The sequence below is a fragment of the Monodelphis domestica genome, chromosome 1, assembly GCF_027887165.1.
Source record: "Monodelphis domestica isolate mMonDom1 chromosome 1, mMonDom1.pri, whole genome shotgun sequence".
Classification (NCBI taxonomy): Eukaryota; Metazoa; Chordata; class Mammalia; order Didelphimorphia; family Didelphidae; genus Monodelphis; species Monodelphis domestica.
The window spans coordinates 426,494,698-426,516,831 of record NC_077227.1 but is presented as its reverse complement, the minus strand read 5'-3'; the positions used below and the strand labels follow the sequence as shown (position 1 = coordinate 426,516,831).

General features: G+C 39.7%; 1 protein-coding gene across 11 annotated transcripts in view; it reads left to right on the top strand.

Moving 5' to 3' along the window:
• GOLGA1 (golgin A1) overlaps positions 1-21,266 on the top strand; it is a 63,189-nt gene extending 41,923 nt beyond the window's left edge. For all 11 annotated transcript variants that reach the window (XM_016422612.2, XM_016422613.2, XM_007474641.3 and 8 more), the window contains 8 exons: positions 316-405; positions 1,606-1,708; positions 3,377-3,564; positions 14,704-14,862; positions 15,423-15,482; positions 16,003-16,173; positions 17,989-18,075; positions 18,876-21,266. In XM_016422612.2, coding sequence (XP_016278098.1) covers positions 316-405; positions 1,606-1,708; positions 3,377-3,564; positions 14,704-14,862; positions 15,423-15,482; positions 16,003-16,173; positions 17,989-18,075; positions 18,876-18,956 — 939 coding nt within the window. In that variant the 3' untranslated portion in view covers positions 18,957-21,266. The remainder of the gene's footprint in view (positions 1-315; positions 406-1,605; positions 1,709-3,376; positions 3,565-14,703; positions 14,863-15,422; positions 15,483-16,002; positions 16,174-17,988; positions 18,076-18,875) is intronic.
• Positions 21,267-22,134: the final 868 nt, after the last annotated feature.

Sequence of the window (22,134 nt, the reverse complement as noted above, 5' to 3'; positions counted from 1 at the left end):
TGCTTCTTTCAGTAATAGCTGATTAGATAATAGAATTGAGAATCAGGGACCCTCGAGATTATCTAATCCAATCCCTCATTTTACCCACAAGAAACTGAGACCTACAAAAGGAAATGACTTGCTGATGGTCATATTAATATCCAAACCTGCTCCTCTGGCTCAATATCCATTGAGGGGTTTTCTGCTACACAGATACAGAGATTATTGGTCTCACCCAGTGAAGCATTTCTTATGTTGCTGTGTTTAGTAGTAATTTGATAATGTTACTGTCAAAGGGATGTGAACTAGAATTTTAGCATTAAAATCTCATTGTAGGAAGAATGGGGCCAGAGAGAAACTGTGAATGTGGAAATTGCCAAGGCCCTGGAAGAAACCCGGAAACAAAGGGAAGATCTTCAGCAGCAGGTTTGTCCAATTGTAGCTACTTATTCAGGCCTCTGCTTCTTCCTTAGCAATCATATTATTAATGGCCTAGGAGCATGTTAGATAGGCTAATAAAGGCATTTTTAGCTCTAGGAATTGGCTTCACTAAGTATATGTGCTTCATTATTTATTTGCTGCTTATCTCAAGGTTGTTAGAGGGATATGGAAGAAGGTCACAAAAATGCTATATCCTGCAATTATCAGATTTAGTCATCAAAGGAAATTATGTTCCAGTGAATATTGTTGCAGTATTCTAAAGGAGCTAAGACTTTGTAAGCTCAACTACTTCCAATATTCCTGCAGTTGAGCCCCTCCTAGTAGACAGTTGGAATGTTGTTGTCCAAAAAATTCATTTCCAACTAATGGCCAAGGTCTAGTCTTGATTGAAGCTTTTTCATTTATATTAGGAAATACCCCCAAGTTATTCTGTACTAGCATAGCTTTCAAGAACAAGGGGGGTGGGGGGGAGACAGCTGGGTAGCTCAGTGGATTGAGTGCCAGGCCTAGAGATGGGAGGTCCTGGGTTCAAATCTGGCCTCAGACCCTTCCCAGCTGGATGATCCTGAGCAGAGCACTTAACCCCTGTTACCTAGCCCTTACCACTTTCCTGCCTTGGAAACACTATGCAGTATTGATTCCAAGACAGAAGATAAGGGTTTAAAGAAGAAAAAAAGAACATAACGTTACCTCCTTGTCTCAGGGGGCATTCAGTAGGGGTAGATACTGATATTACTACCTAACAAGTCACCAATTCATTTCCATATCTGGTCCCATGCTCTTCCTTATTGAAGGGTCAATGATGCTCTTATAAAAATTACTACATTCAGTTGCCTATTGATCTCTAAATTATTGAGCCTTTGAGAATTAGTTTCTCAATTAATTGAAAATTAGTGCCCTGCAATTGAAGCTAGAATTATTAAAGTATCTTAGTTTGAATTCCTGTTGATAGCCTCTTTTTGGCCAAGAACACTAAGAGATTTGGCCAGTCTTTGTTAGCCAGAGTGATAGTAAAAAATAATTTTCACAGAATCTGTTGAAAAAGAATTGATCCATCAGGTTTGAAGTAAAGTATTAATGAAATTTCTGGAGATATTTCAGAATTGTATTAGTGGGAAATGTAGAGTGGTGGTTCAGTGTAAGAATTACTACTATTGATACATGTTGGTTTGTGTCTTGACAAAGGTTGCTGACCTTACAGCATTAATAAATGAGAAAGAACAGTCTCTCAGTGAGAAAACTGAAGCTATTCTCCAAAAAGAAGAGGAAATTGTCCAAATGAAAAAAGGTTGGACTCACCAACTCTGTCCTCAGTGCCTGAAGTGTGCTTTTCTATTCGTTTAGTTTTTTGTTGGGACATCACTAAAGTAGAGATTCACACAAATCGCTTAGTCCTGGGTGTCTTTCATGTGGAGACCTAAATTCAATTAAATAATTCATAAAATTACTGTGGATGATTATTACCTCAGTCTATGTCCTAGAAATAGGGAAAGAACAAAACTGTTTTTCAGATTGTGTCAAGGGAACCTTTAGTATTCCATCTGATGTAAGAAGGAATTTTGTGATACACTACAATAGACATGTAACCAATCACCTTGGAAGAGCATGCAGAACTTGTGTTACTCACCAGCTTTTAGGGAAAGTATAGATTAGCTGCGACATGATTACTGACCTCCTGGAGCTGCTGGCCAAGTAGGAATTTTAAAACACCAACACAGAATCTATAACAATTTTACATGATAAATGCTTTGGTAGGTGCAAAACTAAAAGCAATGTGAATTCTAAAGAAAAATGTTGTTACTGACAGAAGAATCATGGATTGCCTTCCCAAAGCAATGACATCTGATGCAAAAGGAATAAGCAGAGGAAGCAGTCTCAGCATAAGGAACAGTGTGAGCAAAAGTAGAGACAGAGAAATGAAGGCATCAGAGAGTCCTCCACTGTGGCTAGAGCATTGAGTGTAAGGTGAAGGGTCATATGAAATAATGATGGACAGGTAGAATGGCACCAGACTGTAGCTGGCCCTGGGTGCTGTGCAGAAGAGAAAGAGTTTGCAACTTAAGTAATAGCTATTTCTTTCTCAAGTCAATTAAAAAAACTTTTTTCTTAAATGCCTCCTATATACAAGATTGCTATGTATACAAAGAATTAAAAAATTTCACAGACTCTAGCTTAGAGGGGCTTATGTAGATGTATGCAAACAAGCAGAATATGAGATAGAATGGTAGTAGAGATGGGAGGGATCCAAAGTTTTCTAGAAAATCTCCAGAGGAAGAGAATTATCTTAGTTAAAGGTATCAAGGAAAGCTTCAGTGAATGAATGAAACCCAAACTGAGCCTAAGAGGAAAGGAAGATTCTGAAAGGACAGCCAGGCATGGAGAAGTGGCTAACCAAAGGCACAGAGATGGCAGGGCGAGTAGTCCACTGTAGAACTACTTCAGGAGGTCCATATGATAATACATATGGACAGTAATAAGGACCTGGACTAAGATGGTAGTTCTGGGAATGAAGAAATGGGAATAGCTTCAGAAGAGATTGTTGGAATAGGATCAACATAATTGGATGTGGAGCAAGATAGCAAAGAGTCAAAAGTTGCCTCTTATGTTTTGAGCCTGGGTACTAGGGAGACAAGCTGTGCTATCATTAGAAATACTAGGTAGGAGATTATTATCAAAAATACTAGTTTTGTACAACAGTTTTTCATATAAAAATAGATAAGATTTTTCTCTCATTTTGCTCTAGAATTGCTTTCACTCTTTTATGCCCAGAACATTTTATAAATCAGACCCATCCAGCCTAGAATAGGTGGGTTGTTTTTTTTCTCGTGTAGCAAAGCTACAAGTATTCTGTGGACAAATGAAATGCAGCACCAGAAAATTGCTACTGGGGTGGTGTTCAGCATTTTTAAGAGAAATAAAATGATTCATGTTGGTGTCTCCATGTGTTCCGGTCCAGGGCATGACATTGTCCTGCTACAAATGCATCAGTTGCAGAGTGACATGGAGGCCTGCAGGTGTAAAGAAGCCAAAATAGATGGGTCTAAAGAAAAAGAGATGAATGTGTTGAGGCTGCAGATAGATGAAGAGGAGGAAGAAGAGGAGGAGGAAGAGGAGGAAACCCTTCAAGCCCAGGGTGAGCCAAATGTGAGTACTCTGACAACTACTTTAAACACATGTTCCCCTTCAACAAGGGAGGGTTGATATTTGTGTATCTGGGGACTGTATTATAAATTTATATTTTATTCCTCTCTGAGGTATCTATTTACATTTGAAAATTAGTAATATGTATGTACATAACATTTTGATAATGTTTTGTTGTTTATAACATAGTCACTGTCCAATAAAATTCTGCCTAGTCACATAACTCTCCCTTATAACAGAGGGACATAATTAAGTAAAATTATGTTTGACAGCATTTTCAGTATTCCACACCATTCCTTTTTGTCTTTTTGCTAAGAAAAGAGGTAAGTGTTCTCATCAGTTTTCTTCAACTAAGACTGGTTCTTGTATGTAAGACGATTCTGATGTCTCTTAGTGTTTTTTCATTTAGATTATTATAGACATGCATATTTCTCTTGGTCCTCATTTTGCATCATTTCATACAGTGTTTAAGTCAATGGAAAGTGCATTGGCTCAATATATTATGTTATATGCATGTTTTGTTGGAGATAGATAAAAATTAAAATAATGCTTAGGCACATATAGACTTAAAGACCCTTTGTAGTAGCTCCCTGCCACTCCAAGCTTCTTCAGCTAATAGGTTGGGTTCCTCTGATCTAGTCCAGTTACCTCTTTTTTTAGATATTTACAGATAAGGAAACTGAGTCCCACAGATAGTCTCTTATCTAAGTTGAAAAAGGTAATAAACAGAACAACTGAAATTAGAGTCTTAAGACCTTTGACTCCAGATATGGTGTGCACTTTCCACTCTACAGAGATATCCTTTGCAACTGAGTTGGAGAGGAAAGAAAGGGATTCCCAGGGACAGAGCTGAGGCAGAATCAGTGACACAATACAGAGGGCTTCTTATCTCCCTGCTACAAACATGCAGTTGACTCAGTAGTCTTTTGCCAAAGCTTTGTAGGAGAATCAAAAGCATGTATATGGCCACGGCAATGGGAGAAAGAACAAGAGTCTTTAGAACCCTAAAACTTACCTCATAGAAGAGTAAGATTATCCCTTTAATTCAAGTCAATTCTGCATATGTCCATTATTGTCTATTCTTAGTAGGGAAAATTCCTTCATTTTCAATATCTCTATGAATAATACCTTTGTAATGAGATAGGGCAGTCACTAAGAAGCTTGGTTATCCTTTCCTTAATACATTTATTTGGCCAAAGAATAGGGAGACAAAGGTTAGTGGAGAGCCCAAGGCTATCAGAAGAGAGACCTCAAAAGTAGACTGAGAGTTGTCATTCAATTGTGTGACTTTGGGTAAGATCTTTTACATCCCTGGGCCTCAGTTTCCTCATCTGTAAAATGAAGGAGTTAGGCTATCCGGGCCCTTCTAGCTCCAAAATGTTACTTTTCATTCATTTGTTATAACTAAACAGAGCAGTGGCTTAAGGAATGAAATTAATTCTCTTCATTTAATTCTTCTTATGAAAATACTCTGTAGGAGTAACTACACATGCCAGAATTGGAGTGGGTATGGAGGTATTAAAACAAAAGCAGTTGAAGCTGAAAGATGGGGCTGGTCCTAGCAGAAAAAGGAAGCAGAAGTTTCTTCTGGTATGCTTTGTGGGAATAGGAGAATACAAGGAGAGCTGAAGAAAAATGGTGTATAATTTGAATTGTGATTAAAAGAAATATGCTTTCCCTCAAATCTTGACTAAATCCTCATAGTCCCTAGAAAAGAATGAGCTAACAGATTCTGAGATTTGAGGTAAAGCTTGGTGATGATGACTCCAAATGATCTGGCAAGTTACCCTGTCCACTTCCCTCAACTCTGTGCCCTAGAACCATTATGGCATTTTAGATTCGCAATAAGATTCCCAAGACATATATCTTGATAACAACAAATAAAATTAACAAAGGACTCATGGTCTTGCTTTTAGAAAATATGGAGTGCATGGAGGTTTCCAGTAGTCTACATTAGAATGTATACCTTTTGATCTTTTTGCTGTGGTTAGGTAATTGCCATCTACACTTAAAAGTGCAAGTTTGTTTTCCTTTCTAGGCAAGATGGTGAAGGGTTCAAGTATCACTTCTGTCCTCTTGGATACGAGGGAGATTAGAGTATTTTTTTCCAAAACTGGAAAAATGACTTCCTTGTAAAAACAAAAAGATTTAGAGGAGCAAGGAGAATTCTGACTTGTACCCTGGTAGGTTAGAGAATGGAAAATAATGATAGAGGGAAAAAGGAAGAAGGGAAACCACTGAGCAGTTACCATCAGGTGAGACATCTTCTGGGAAGGGTCAAAGAAAGAAGAGATGAATCTAGAGTTAGCTATTTTTTCAACTTGATAAAAAATAGAGATCTATCATGGACACGATAGAGAAGCTCCCAAGCCTTAATGAACTTGATGACTTTATGTGAGCACAAATGATTTTTCCATAAGGAATATACCTGTTGGGCAGGAAATTTTATCAAAGGAGTGATAGGACTACTTCATTGAATATAAAGGATGATGACTGGTGAAAGAGAAGACCAAGCTACTTCACCTATTTTGCCTGTTTTTTCTACCAAGGAGAGAGATATTTGGAGTGAAAAAACAAACAAACAAACGTAAAATGCCTAAAAGAGATTTAGTACCCATGATGAGTAAGGAGAGTAACAGACTATCTAGCTGACTTTGATGTCACTAGGCCAAAATAAACTACATCAAGTGTTCTAAAAAAAACCGATGTATGTGACAAGATGGGCACTGCCAGTGATTTTTTTTTTTAAACCCTCACCTTCTGTCTTAGAATCAATATTGCACTATCTACTGTAGGAAAGAAGAGCATCATTAAGGGCTGGGCAACTGGGGTTAAGTGACTTGCCCAGGGTTACACAGCGAGGGGTTGTCTGAGGTCAGATTTAAACCCAGGTCTTCTCGGCTCCAGTCCTGGCACTCTATTCACTGTGCTCCCTAGCTGCCTTTACCAATGATTTGTGAATGATTGTGGAGAACAGGAAAGGTGTTATGGGGCTAAAAAATAGTCTGCAAATCATAGACCATTACGCTTAGCTTTGATTCCTGAGAATAAAATCCAGAAAACATAAGAAAAACCATGAACATCTAGAAAAGGAGCCAACCTGTTTTTATTGAGAACAGGTACCCAAAGAATGATTATCTATTTAACAAAATGGGTAAAGAATATGAAGAGTTTTCAGAAGAAGAAAGACAACTATCAACTACGTGTAAAAACTGTTCAGTGTTAATAAGAGAAATGCCATCAAAGATGGGAATAGTTGATATCTCCTCTCATGCAACTGATTCCTGCCCTCCATTCACAGCTACCAACTTTTACCTAGATTATTATAATAGCTTCTCCATTGGCCTCTCTGTTTCAAGTCTTAATACTACTCCAGTCCATTTTACATTCTCCTGCTAAAGTAATTTTCCTTAAACAGAGATCTGACCATATGACTCTTAGGAAATCAAGTCTAGGGGCACATCTGAAGTTGACTGTGATGTGAGGGAAAAGAGGCATTAATAAAATCAAAACATGCCACACTAGCCTAATCTTTTTTACAGGATAGCTAGTCTGATAGGTCACAGGAATACTAAAGTTTGACTTTAGGCAAGTCTCTTATACCCTCTGTGCTCCATTTTCCTCTTCTGTAAAATGCAGGTTGGGCTAGATCTCTAATATCCCTTCTAATTCTGAATCCATAAACCAATAAATAGTTATTAGGAGTTTGATGTCATCTTGAAAAGGCTTCAGTAGAATGCCCAAGAGATATGAATGTTCTTTAGTATTTTTTTCAATGATTTAAATAAGGACAGAGTTGGTATGTCTCCCCAAATTGTCAGTGATAAGAAATGGGAAAACCAAATTGGATGATTTAAAATCAGATCCTAAACTATCTTAAGCCAGAATATTGGGACAAATATAATAAAGTGACACTTAATAGAGATAAAGGTAAAATCTTATAGACAGAAAAATGTTATCTTAAGCTGCATTAAGAGTTTTTAGATGTAGTAAGGGATCAATCTTTCTATATTGTTTTTATTTTTTTTTAACCCTTACCTTCTGTCTTAGAATTGATACCAAGTATTGGTTCTAAGTCAGAAAAGTGATAAGAGGCAATTGGGGTTTAGTGACTTGCCTAGGGTCACACAGCTAGGAAGAGTCCAGATTTGAATCTAGGACCTCTTCAGATGTGGCTCTCTCTTTCAGCTGAGCCCCTAACTGTCCCTGTATTCTGTCTTGATTTGAAAATGCTTGGTGTATTGTTTTTCATTTGGGGCCTACAGCTTATGAAGTATTGATATGCTGGAGAACATCCAGAAGAGGATGAAGGGCCTCAATACCATGCCATTTGAAGATTGGTTGAATGAACTAGTGCTGTTTAGCCTGAAAAAGAGAAAGCTTAGGAAGGACATATTAAGAGCTTTTAAGTATTTGAAAGGCTATCATATTAAACAGAGAGAAGAGTTTCTCTGTTTGCATGATTCATTTTTCAACCTCCCCCATCCGAGAGTTGACAAGCAATTCCACTGGGTGTTTTTATATGTATATGTATATGTATGTGTGTGTGTGTGTGTGTGTGTATGTATATATATATGTATATGTATGTATGTATGTATTATCACTCAAACACATTTCCATTTTATTCATTTTTGCAATAGAATAATCTTCTAAAACCAAAACCCCAAATCACATACCCATATAAACAAGCAGTAAGTCATATTTTTTTTTCTGCATTTCTACTCCCACAGTTCTTTCTCTAGATTTGGATAACTTTCTTTCTCATAAGTCCCACAGAACTGTCCTGGATCATTGCATTGTTATTAGTAGCAAAGTCAGTAGTTACCTTTGATCATCCCACAGTGTTGCAGTTTCTGTGTATTATGATCTCTTGGTTCTGCTTATTTCACTCTGCATCAGATCATGGAGGTCTTTCCAGTTCATATAGAAATCTACCATTTCATCATTCCTTATAGCACAATAATATTCCATCACCATAAGATACCACAATTCATTCAGCCATTCCTCAATCAGGAGACACCCCCTCATTTTCCAATTTTTTGCTTCCACAAAAAGTGCAGCTATAAATATTTTTGTGCAAACAGATCCTTGCACAGATTTTTTTTTTAATATATATAAACCTGGAAGTGGTATTGCTGGATCAAAAAGCTTGCATTCTTTTAAGGCCCTTTTAGGCATGATTCCAAGTTGCCCTCCAGAATGGTTGGATCAATTCACAACTCCACCAGCAATGCATTAGTATTCCAACTTTGCCACATCGAGGGAAAACTTTTTTTTTAAATTTAAATTTATTTAGTCAATTTAGATTATTCCTTGGTTATAAGAATTATATTATTTCCCTCCCCCCACCCTTCCCACAGCCAATGCACAATTTCATTGGGTATTACATGTGTCCTTGATCAAAACCTATTTCCATGTTGTTGGTGTTTGCATCAGGATGTTCATTTATAGTCTATATCCCCAACCATATCCCAAGGGAAAACTTCTTAACAGTTAGCACTGTCAGAAGTAAAGTGGACTGCCCTTGGCAATATTCATGTACATTGGAATTCTTCATATCAGTGGTAGATGGCACATTGTTAGGTTTCTTGTAAAGGTGATTCTTTTTCTGATACAGGTCAGTCTAGGTAACTATAAGGACTATTCTAAATATGAAATTCTGTGAAATGTGTGCTGGTGTTTTCACATTTTCTATCAAATAATTATGGCTTGATACTTCAAGTAATAAGGTCAGCTAGGTGTCACACTGGATGGAGTGCCAGGCGTGGAGTCAGGATCAGAGTCAGTGTCAGAGATACAGAAGTCCTTGCCCTTAAGGAGCTTACATTCTTCTAGGGAATACAATATGTTCACAATTCAGGAAAGAAGGAATGTGCACAAAATAAGCACCCAGTGTTTAAAGGGTGTGGGAAAGACTATACTAGGAAAACTAGGAAAAGACTTTTGAAGGAGGTAGCAGTTAAGCTAAGAGTAATGAATGTATCAGTGTGGCTGCTTCCTTCATTGAGGCAGATCCCATCCCATGCACACCTCATCCTATTATACCAATGATGGAGAACCTTTTAGAGAAGGAATGCTGGCCCCTGCCCCCATCCCCCAAATCAATGCTGTACCACCCTCCCCCCCCCAGGCTGTGAGCAGTGCCCTCCAGGTGCACCCTCTCACCCCCTTACCCAAGACAGGGGAGGGGAAAAGTGCTCCCATTGGGCTGCTAGGAGGAGGAATAGAGGAAGTAAAAAATGTCCTCAGTGAGTGTAGAGAGGGAGAGAAGAGTGGCTGAGTTCTCTGCTCCTCTCCAGCTCTGCCACCTGTGAGCCACCCACCTTACTCCCTGTGTGTTCCCATTGGGCTGCTGAGCAGAGGAGTGGGGAATGTGAAAGAATGTCAGGCACAGTGGAGGGGGGGAGGGGAGCAGCTCCACTTGAGCCCCTCCACCTTTCTAGTAACAAACTTGGGGCGGGGGGGGGGTTGTGTGCCCACAGAGTTTTCTGTGAGCCATCCTTAACGTATACCATACGTTCACCATCACTGTCCTATACAGTTCTTATTTATCTTTTCCCATAAATCTTCCATAGAGCATCCATCCATTGCATTGAAAGATTTGATCTAGTTTTCTTAATATTTCATAGGTGCTCTTGCATCGCTCAGGCTATCCTTCTATTGTCCCCTTACTCTTGTTGCATGGCCTACTTCCTTTTCTGTGTCTCTAGGACATATGTGCTTAGTGCTATCATTTAATTCCATTTGTCACATGGATATCCGCATTAGTAATACTTACCTTCTGCCATGCTGGCCCTCTTTTCCTAATGGTGAGTTCCTTTTTTGGATGAGCCTAGGCTGATCATACGTCATTCTCTCCTGGCTGTGCTTCTGACTTCCCTTGACAAGTACCTTCTCTCTCCCTCCACTCCTCTTTCAGCTCCCTTTTCCATATTGCCTTCCCCACTAGGATGTAAATTCCTTATGCACAGGAATTGTCTTACTTTTTGCTTGTATTTATATCTGCAATCCTTGATACAATTCCTGATATACAACAAGCCTTTAATAAAAGCTTGTTGCCTGTTGTTTTATACTTTTCCCCCACCTCTTGGCTTTTCATTTTATTTTGAGTTAGCTACCATTTTGATTTTTCAGAGATGATGATATTCCATGATTTTTTATTATATAGTATAAATAGGAGAAAATTAGCATTAAAAAGAAAAGCCTTGTATCCAAGAGTAGCTTGGGACCATAGAAAGCAATGCCTAATTTCTCAACTGAGATGCACAGCCATTCATGGGAGATTGTTTATACAGGAGAAATTTCAGATATGAGGCCTTTCACCTCTAGAATCAGAATTCATGCTTCAGAGAGAACTGATATTGCCTATTACCATTATAGGACCCTTGAGGGTAGACAACCCAATACTATACATCCATTGATTGTGGCAAGCAAATTCCCCTTTCTTCTTTGTCAAGTCTTTGGTCTGAGTCACTGACTACCTAAGCAAAAAAAGCCTCTTTCCTGCCACCACTACACGATTTCAAGTTTTTGTCTTCTCTGTTCTTTGATTGTATCCTATGAAAAACTTCCAGTTTATCATTCACAAACTTCCCTTTATTTTAGACCTCATTTTCTCATACACCTTCCATAATTCTTTACTCACAAAAACCCCCTTCTGGCACACTGGGCTAAGAGGAAGAGTAAACAATTCTTTCTGACCATTTCTGACCTTCCTTCCATTTCTATCACTCCTTCTTCCCTTTGAAGTCCACACTATTCATGCACATCACCTTTTCTATTTATGTTGTATTTATCTACAAGGATTGCAGTCATCTGTTCCACCCCAACCATTGTCTTTGTACTTCAGCGTGTATACTAGTATTTCCCCTCTGTCCTCCCATCTTCAGCCTCCTCAGTTTCTACAACCTAAACCTTTACCTCAGTGACATGTGGGGAAAGTCATACCCTTAATTTCACTATTACCCTTATATTACCCTTGCTTTACCTGCAAGATCAAATGAAATAATGCCCATAACATATTTTTCAAACTTTAAAAGGGAGCTAGTACTGTGATTCAGAACTCTGAAATTCCTGTCTGACCACAACCTCCTATCCTTCCATCTTTTATTCTTGCTAAACCTATTGTTTATATTCCCTAAATTTCAATCACTCCACCCATCCCTTCTCAGTATATTACCCTGACTCTGGCCTCATTTTACCTGTTCATAGTCTTGACCCAATAGTCTAATCATTTGAGCTATATATCTGTCCTCACTCATGTTTTCTTTCTCATTTGCCAGACCCCATCCCTGTGATCTCCCTTCCATCCACCTTGGTTCTCAAAAGGGCACTGTTGAATGGCATGGAAAAAATCACAATTATTCCAGCTGGGTCCACTATAAATTTATCTCATTTTTCTTGACTTCCCCACTGACCCCCTTGTTTTTATTTAATTGACTTTCACACTTTCCACATTGGCTGTTCCAAATCACTTCTTTCTCCAACCCCCTACAATAATCCCTACCCAGGCTCTCACCTCTTTACAGAGAATTTACAGGCTGTTCCTCATAAATTCTCTCCTCCTTTATCCTGCCTATTAAAGCCCTTCAACAGAATCCTTCATTCTTCCCCCCTTTGCTTTAGTTTCTCACCAAGATAGACCTTTATAATTGTGCCATTGATCTGTTACCTTTCTAAATCCTCTGAGAGCTTGTCCTTCAATCTTTTTCTTCCTTTTCCAGGCTCTTTGATCTTGAAATTTTCCTTTTCTGCTGCCTACAAACACATACCCCCTAAGAATATACTTAGGTATACCCTCTAATTTGAAAAATCTTCATTTGACCCTATTCCATTTTCAGGCTACCAGCTATCCTTTCTCCCTCTCATAGCCAAATAATACTTCTCTTCCACCCATTTCTTAATCTTATATAATCTAGTTTTCTCTTTTACCAACCAACTGAAACCACTCTATAAGGCTGCCATCAGTGTCTTAAATGCTCAGTATGAAGGCCATTTCTTCTAACTCATCTCCATCATTTGACATGATGGAACACTCCTTCCTTTTGGATACTATCTGTTCCCTGGGCTTTCAGGATACTGCTTTTGCCTGGTTCTCCTCTTCCCTCTGTAACTATTAGTCTCCTTTGCTGGATCATTATCCACTTCTTACCTCCATGTGTGGGTCTACCCCCAGGGTTCTATCTGGAGCTTCTCTTGCTACAGAATATCTTAGCAATCTCATGAGCTCTGCTGGATTCAATGACCACTTTTGTAGTGTTACAGATCTACATGTCTAGCCTGACTCCTGAGCCCCAGGCCTACGTCACGGACAGCCTATGAAGATCTCTTATCTGGATGCCCCATAGGCATCCCAAACTCTTCTCTAAAACACAGATCATTGTTTCCCCCATCATCTCAAATCACAGATCTTCCAAACTTCTATCTTTTGAGGCATCACTATCTTTTCCATTCCCTCCATTCATAACTTCCAAATTATGTTTGCCCTGTCTCTTTCCCTCACTCTCAATATTTGTAGTGTCTTTTCAATTCTATCTCCTTAAAATCCTTTGTGACTATTCCTTTTTCTGCACTTATAAGGTCTTAATTTAGGTCTTCATTACTTCTCATTTGTAGCCTTACAGTTGTGTTCTAGTCGGGCTTCCTGCTTTCAGTCTTTTCTCCAATACATCCTTCACACAGTCCAAAACAGTCTTTCTTAAAGCATGAGTCTGGCCCCATCATTTTAGAAAATCTAGTGGCTTCCTCTTGCCTCTATGATAAAATGCAAACAGTACTAACTCCCCTAGCTTAGCAGTTAAAATCTTTCACCAAACCTGACTCCAACCAGTCTTTTTAGACTGATTTTACATTATTTCTTCTCATCCATTCTGTATTTCATCCAAATTGGCCTAACTTTGTGCTGTTTTTTCCGTCTGTGCCCATTCCTGGAATGCACTCTTTCCTCAGATCTGCTTCTCAGAATCTTGATCTTCCTTGAAGGCTCAGGTCATGGTCAACCTCCTACAGGAAGCCACTCCACATCACTTCACCAGTTATTCATGTTGTTCTCAGATTTTCCTTTGTAAACTTAATTGTATATATGTCTGTCCTCCAAATAATATGTAAGCTCCTTGAGGACAGATATTGTTTAATTTTGTCTCTATATCTCAATTATCCAATCCAGTGCCTTAATTTTTTTTCTTTTTTTAAGTCCTTATATTTTATCTTAGACTAGATACTAAGTATCAGTTCCAAGGCAGAAGAGCAGTAAGGGTGAAGCAATGAGAGTTAAGTGATTTGCCCATGGTCATCCAGCTAGGAAATGTCTGAGGCCATGTTTGAACCCAGGACCTCTTGCCTCTAGGCCTGGTTTTCTATCCATTGAGCCATCTAGCTGCCCCTAGTCTATTGCCTTTTGCATAGTAGGTACTTAAATGAATAATTGTTGGCTTGATTTCTAAGGTTGCAGATGGCTTGCAATTCTTTTTGAATGGAATAGAAAACATGCAGTTGGATGGCAACCCACTGAATCTGTCACTCCCTGTAGCTTGGAGAGGTCCTTGAAATGGACTCAAGGTTAAATAGGAAGAGGACAGAAAGCTAGATCAACTTTGAAAACCTGAGCAGTGCTAGCAAATAAGTACTGGTAAAAACATTAGGGGGTAGTACAGTGGATAGAGAGCCAAGCCTGGAGACAGGAGGTCATAGGTCTAGATCTGACCTCAGACACTTCCTGGTTGTGTGCCCCTGAGTAAATCACTTAATCCCAGTTGCCTAGCCCTCACCATGCTTCGGCCCTAGAATTGATACTTAACATTGATTCTAAGAGAGAAAGTGAGGGTTTTAAAACAATTAGGCAGATTAACATTACAATGACAAATCAATTGTGTCCTAAGATAAATAAACTGTTATGTCTTGGGGGATTCTTATTGGATTGTATTTGGCATTTATGTTTATTTACTTTGAGACTAGTCTATAGGAAAAACTGCACAAAGAATTGGCAGTTATTTCTGACTGGAATTCTACTGTGTGTTGAATCAAGTTATAATTTAAGCAGACATTCCTATGGGGGGGAGGGGGATTCTGTGGTTTATTTTTATACCTTTTCTACCTAAGAATAAGCAAGAGAGGCTCTGAGCTGTGCTTTCTCTACCCTGACAGGTAATCGTTTATGGAGAACCAGCAAAGGAATTGAGTGATGATTTATATCCCCTCTCAAATGACCAGAGGACACTGAACGGAGAAGTTGAGTGTGTTGGTATGGTACAACTACAAAAAGAAAACCGAGACTTGGAACAGCAGATCATAGAGAAGAACAAGGTAACAGGCAGCCCTTCTTACGGTACCAGCCCTCCAAATCATTCAGCCAGTCAACTTTATAAAGGGTCAGTGGCGAACCAGGCATTGGCCTAATAACTAAGGAAGGAAATCATTATAAAAGTGAGACAGTTCATGCCCTCCAGGAGCTTATAATCTATTATGGATAGCAAAATGTCTACATTAGTATTATATTAAAATATGTACAAAGTTAATTACAAGGTAATTTTTTGGAAGGGAGTGGGGCAGGGGACAATCGGGAAAGGCTATAGGTAGCACTAGAGCTGAGCTTTCAAGTTCAGGATCCTAAAAGGTGGCAGTGAGGAGGAACTAGATTACAGACATGAGATTACAGACATTACGGACAATCGTGTGTGGAGGGAAGTAATGTGTAATGAGCCTAAAGTGCCAGGATGGAGCAAGAGAGTGATACAGTGAGATCTGTGCTTTCAGACAGCCCCTTTGGCAGTCTTACCAATTGGAGAGGGGGAAGACTTGAGGCTGGCCAGCCTCAGAGGTCCGACCCAGCTCTGATCTTTGACCCTGTGACATCTGTTCCACAGACAATAAAGCAGCTGCAGCAGAGAATGTTAGAACTAAAAAAGACCCTTCAGAAGGAACTGGTGAGCAAATATCCAGATAAAGTTTTGGGCCTGGGCTGCTGGGGCTGAGGGTTGTGCAAATGTTTCTCGTTGGTACTTTCTTTCTCCTTAGCCACAAAAATCCCATCCCGAGACCTTGCTTGCGTATCATGCTTTCTGCCAGCCATGTTTGCTTCAGCATGAGGAATGAACTCTGGATGTGAAGGCAGAGGACCTAGGTTTGGTCCCAGCTTTTACCCTCACTAACTTGTCTGACTTTGGGCCAGTCACTCCCCCTTTTAGGCTCCTCAGTTTCTTCTGTAAATGATAGGGTTTTTTCAGCTCTGAATTCTATGATATCTTAAGGATCAACTTTCCATTTGCTCTAACTACTTACTTCCTTACCCTATCTGCAGGTAGGGAGAAGGGATAGGAGGAAGGACTTAAAACTTAGAACATCTCCATGCTGTCTGAGAAATGTTAAGACATCTGACCTACTTTTCTTAGGAGAGAAGAAGGTAGCATATTTTAGTATTTTTCCCCTCTCTCTTTTCTCTTTCAGAAAATTCGGCCTGAAAATGATATCTTTGAAGTTCGAGAGAAACCTAATCCTGAAGTGCCTACTGCCTCCACAACTGTCACCAATAACTCAGACTTAAATGATTCTCGAGAGATAAATTTTGAATACCTCAAGCATGTGGTTTTAAAATTCATGTCCTGTCGGGAATCAGAGGTAAAAACACTGGTTTCAGTGTGCCCTAGATTTTTATCCCTGTATGAGTTTGCACAGTGAGGTCCCCATATCATTCCATTTCTTTCTGTCTCTCCTGAACTTGGGTTTAATAGCTGAATTACTGCTTGGGAAATTAGGTATGCTAATATTTAACAGATTTTGTAAATGGAAACTCAGCTTTTCTTTTCTCACATTAATCAGAGTAGCTCATTTTTATAGCATTTAAGATTAAGTTTACAAAGTCCTTTTTTCATAATTCAGGGCCCTTGGCTAAATCACTTCACGTCTTTCTGAACTTTAATTTCCTCAGTCGTAAAGGGGGATAAGCATATAAGAGGCATACACACATACATTTCAGACCATGTTGAACTGTAGAAGATGATAGTTTTCCCCACATCTAGCTTATTGGCCCCCTTCCCCAGAAGCCTAAAATAACTTCTGAGAACAATAATGAAAGGGACAAAGATTAAGGTAATGGTGATAGTATGAAATAAAATGTTGTTTTGAAAGAAATACTCCTTAAAATTTCATAGGAAAAAGAGTTGAGTGAAAGTTGGTGCACATTTCATTTCAGTATATACTTATTTTTTTTTTCTTTCTCTGAGATCTCATTTTAGGGATCAGACTTTTATTTAAAGGTGCCTTGGGGGGCAGCTGGGTAGCTCAGTGGAATGAGAGCCAGGCCTAGAGAAGGGAGGTCCTAGGTTCAAGTCTGGCCTCAGATACTTCCCAGCTGTGTGACCCTGGGCAAGTCACTTAATTCCCCATTGCCTAGCCCCTACTGTTCTGCCTTGGAACCAATACACAGTATTGATTCCAAGATGGAAGGTAAGGGTTTTTCTAAATGAATGAATGAATGAAGGTGCTCTGTATTTAGGCTGGGGTATAGTAAAAACTGACCATAAGTTATTTTTTAATAATAGTGTATTATTTATATATAGTGCCAGGCTCACTTGATCCTCATGACTCTAAGGGGTAGGTAGAAATATCATTCCCATTTTGCAGATGAGGAAAGAGACAAATAGAGGTTAAATGTCTTGTCTAGAGTCATGCAGCTTGTATCTAAAGCCAGATTTAAACTCAGATCTTCCTGACTTCAGGCCCAACATTCTGTCTATTCACTGTACTACCCAGCTTTCCTTACAATGCCTTGAACACTAGTATTTATCTGGTGAAATCTTTGTGGAGATCAAATAAGATGTATGTGAGAATGCTTTGTAACTGACAATGGCTGTATTGATGTTAGCTGCTTTTGTTAGTGTTGGTCATAATGATAGCTATACCACTGACCTCTCCCCTTGTCTGGTACATTATTGGGTTATGGCTGTGTCCCCGGGGTGTCAGAGGCCATGCAGCAGTATGCCTGTGGTTCCCAGAGTGAAAAGGAAACAGCTATGGGCCTCTTGATGGCCCAAGAGATTCCCCCAACCCAAAAGTGGGCCACCAGATAATAGATCTTTCTGGATGTTGTGCTTTGATGTAGAGGAGAAATCAGCACTGAAGAAAGCCCAAAATACTGGTGGGAGCATTTGTGTCATTAACATAATGGCCATTCATTGCTCTCATCAGTAAAGATAGCAACGGTTAAAAAGAAACTTTCCAAGTTTTTCCTGGCTTGGAACAGCAGCCCAGATTTTCACCACAAACTGGCTCTTTGTAACTCCATCAGGGACAGAGAAATAAAGGAGAGTTCTTCCTTTGACCCTTGCCCACTACTGGAATGTCTAGGCAGTTCCTGTACCACACCCTCCTCCCACCTGCAGAGCCCTGCCACTGTGCTGGGCATTCTTCTTTAAAGCATCTTTTCTGTTTCAGGCTTTTCATCTCATTAAAGCCGTGTCTGTGCTACTGAATTTTTCACAAGAGGAAGAAAATATGCTCAAAGAGACCTTGGAGTATAAGGTAGATGTTTCTTTTGTTCTTCAGAGCAGTGAAGGAGTGTAAAAGCTCAGAGGAGGACAGGGGTAAAAATGAACCTTTTGCAATCTGATGAGGTGCTGTATTTCTTTTTAAAGACTGAATCTTGGGGGCAGCTAGGTTGGCCTAGAGTGGGAGGTTCTGGGTTTGAATCAGACCTTAGACATTTTCCTAACTGGGTGACCCTGAGCAGGTCACTTAACCCCAATCACCTACCTCACTCTTCTTTCTTAGAATTGATACTAAGACAGGAGATAAGAGTTAAAAAATTTTTTTTACAATTTTTTTCAAAAATATTCCTCCAACAGTGGGGAACTTAGCTATGAAAGCAGCTTTTATCATTGAGCATGTCTTGAGTTTTTCTTGTCAAAATCTGCCTCTGTGTAATTATTAGGTAATGAAACTTGGTCTAGTTCTAGATCATTACCCAGACCTAGAAACATGCATTATGTGGGCCTGTAAACATAAAAGGCAATGCTCTTAGGGGCTTGTTACCTAGAGCCACAAACAGTTTGGCCAAAGGTGCCCTGACCTTGGTTCAGGTCTCAACCTGTCTGCCCAGCATCAGCTGAAGTAGCTGATCTCTACAATTCCTTCCAGCTGTCTGAGGGTCATCTTAAATTAACTCAGATGCGTCCTACAAGAGCAGTAAGAGGAGCCAGTGACAAGTTGCTATGGCTAGTTTCTCCTCTACAGAGGACAAATGGCCTTTGGGAACTGTTTTCTCCTTCTCCCCATAGACTTTATTATCCTAATCCTTTGTCATTCTTCTGTTTAAATGATAGATGTCGTGGTTTGGGTCCAAGCCATCTCCCAGAGGTAGCATTCGGCCATCCATCTCGAATCCCAGGGTGCCATGGTCTTAAAAGAAACCTGAGAATGGAAATTCCATGTGTAGCCACTTTTTCTATGAAAAGAACACAGCACACCAGTCTGGGTGGGTTTTTTATCACTGTAATTGCAGTATTTTGTACAAGCTTTGAAACATTGTTTACAAGACAAGTAATGGTTAGAACTTCTGTCATTGCAAACTGACAGCCACAAAATTGGGCCGATTTTAGAGACTGGGCCAGCCCCGAAAGAAAGGGGTCGTGGGTAGGGTGGCAAGTCACTAAATGGGAAACTCCAATTTCACACAGTGCTGCTATAAATCCCTGCTTTGGGCCCTAGAGGGTTTGCATGTGGAGTTCTCTAACCCCTAGGGCTAGCACTTAGTCATAGCTGTTAAGTGTCTGTCCAAGAGGCTAAATGTCAGTGGAACAGCTAGTGCTGGGAGGGAGGAAAGTGACTGACATTAGTGGTACAGGACAAGAACAACCTGATTCCTCCAAGTTGTGTCTTGCTGAATATCTCAAAACCCCCACGTGGCCTCCTCATATGTTTCATAAAGACATTTCCCTTCTGGTGGTTTGGATCCTGGGCTGGGGAAAATGCTGAGATGTCCTCAATCCCTCCCACTAACTCCTCAAGCTGGGTATGTCCTAACTTTAGAACATGTGCCTGTCCGAAGATAAGGGGGCTAGTATTAGTGAGGGCTCCGCAACTGTCTGGAGGGATCTCGTTTTACTTTTCTTAAAGAAAAAAATCTTACAAAAGGTGTTAATACAGTACTGAATATACTCAGTTACCTTTTTAAACTCATATATGTCTTGTACAGGTTGCTGGTAAACCATTTTAAAGCATACTTTTTAAAGCCAAATTTGCTTGTAAGCATTTCTTCTGTCTTGCAGTCAAGTTTACTGGTCTTCTTAGAGAAAAATCAGAGAGTAAAGGAAATGCCTTCCTCCACCCTAGATTCTCCCTCTTCCCCCCACCCCCTTTCAATTCCATAGCACTCTGGACAGTCTTCTGAGAAGTCAGTATCAGTATCTTTGTAGCAGAACCCTGGATTTGCTCCCAATTCTATGCAAGGCTGAGATTCTGAGGGAACTTTGGTATGGTAAGGACCCGATCCATTGCCCCTTCTACTGCCCTCAGCCCACAGGCCCAGTTGGAGATGGCAAAAACTACAGCAGCACAGCCTCAATTGCTTTGTTTGTGGAAACACTAACCCTCTAATAGGGTGAACACACTACAGACCGTCTATAATGTAGATAGGCTTTATAAAATGCTGCTACTTTGAAATGCATTGGCTGTGCATGTTGGGGACCATTCTGTTTCTGACTGTTTCTAAGGAAAAGTCTGCCTGTATCCAGCACAGTAGGATCTTCAGTCTTTTGGAAAGATCCTCTCCCAACAGTGTATAGCTTGCCTAAAGCCTACCATGGTTAACCACTGACTTAAGAATCAGTCATCGGACTACATAAGCAATTTTTCTCAAGCTGGTTTCGCCAAATGGTTATTTCTTCTTGTTAAGTAACAAGGAAAGATGTTTTCACAGTAAAGTATTTGCATTGCTTGTCCTAAGTTCTTAAGCGTGTGCAGCAGTGCCTGGTGTTCCCAAAGAATGGGACAGCATCACTCTCCCCACAGTTCAGCCTCCCCTCACCTAAGGGGGGAGGCTTTAAAAGGCTGACAGATTCTTGCCAGGTCTGTTAGCTGAAATATTTACATTTACATGACGGCACATTTAGAGGCAGTTTCGTTTTGTTTTTTTTTTCCTGAGGAAGAGGCACTGCTACACAGAACTAAGTTTTTTACTTCTCTCATAGGATGTTCAACAAATTTGCCCGGGGGAAGGGAAAGGAACTACCAAGGTGAGGTTATGCCTGGTAGGTCTGAGCAGCTACATACTCAGCTCAAACACACCCTAGAAAGGAGTCACACAGGCCCTGCTCCCTCCTGCTCATTAGGGTATAGAGCTGCCTAAAATACCTGACTGCACCACCCCTCTCCCTTGGTGCAGGTTAATTAGATACCAGTTTTTGGAAGCTACTAACCAAGTCTCTGGGTACTTAAATGTTTTACAACTAAACTGATTAAGGCTTCCCTGCATGTTGATTTTTAAAGAGCAAGAGTGGTGTAAATATACTGAGTGATTGATTGGACACATTTTGATGCGTATTTAAAAAACAAAACTACTGTGGTAACACATAAGCTCCATATGTATAATCCTTTATCTGAGCAGTGGCTCTGGGTCTTTCTTTCATGTTGTAAATATTCACTGTATTATGTAAAACTGTTGAATTCATTTGTGGTGCAATAATTTTTTTTTTAATTAAAGCTCTTAAATCTAGGCTCTGGTGGATCTTGTTTGCAGTTCATAGTTTCAGCCAAGACAATTTATTAGCTTTGTGACCTTGGACAAAGCATTTGAAGTCTCTTAGGCTATTCACTCTCAGATGAGATTTGGACTAGATGATTGATGGCAGTCCCCTTTTTTTGCTCTAAAACTTGTTACCTGCCAATGACAAATATTGATAGTACTTGGACATTTGGAGTCAAAAGTCCAAATCCCTATTCTACTACTTTCCCCAAAATTCTTTATCCTGTCTGAGCCACAGTTCCCTCATCTTATTACATTTCTCAGGCCACTTCAACCTCTATGCATCTGGCCTTTTAGGAAAAGAAAGGCCACTTCCTGATACCAGTAGTATATGCATAGATGATAACTGATGGGTGGCTCTGCAGACTGTCATTCAGCTTTTAAGCCCAGCTCATTTTTATTACTCAATATAATTGCCCTGAGTTCTCAAAGAGCTTTATGAGTCAAGAAACTTACTTTCAGCTTCACTATGATTTACAAAATCTCCACACAGCACATACTAAGCATAGTTCTCACACTCAAAAATGTACACACATGCCAAAATATTTTCAACGGGCCAGTTAGCAGTTTGGGTAAAATGCAAAAGGTAAGAAAGGAGACCTGGCTTCAAGCTAAAGTTATCACTTTCTCTCCCTGTTCTTTAATTTGTTCATCTATAAAATAAGGACATCTACACCAAGTCTAGTCTCACCAGGTTGACAAGAAATGGTTGTGACTTTGTGGGATACTGGACAAAGAGAAAGGCAATAATTAGAAAATAGTATTTTCTCCCTAGTTGTTCATTAAAGAAAGTTTAGTTCCTAATGGTGCAGAAGCAAGTTTATTTTACTTAATAACAG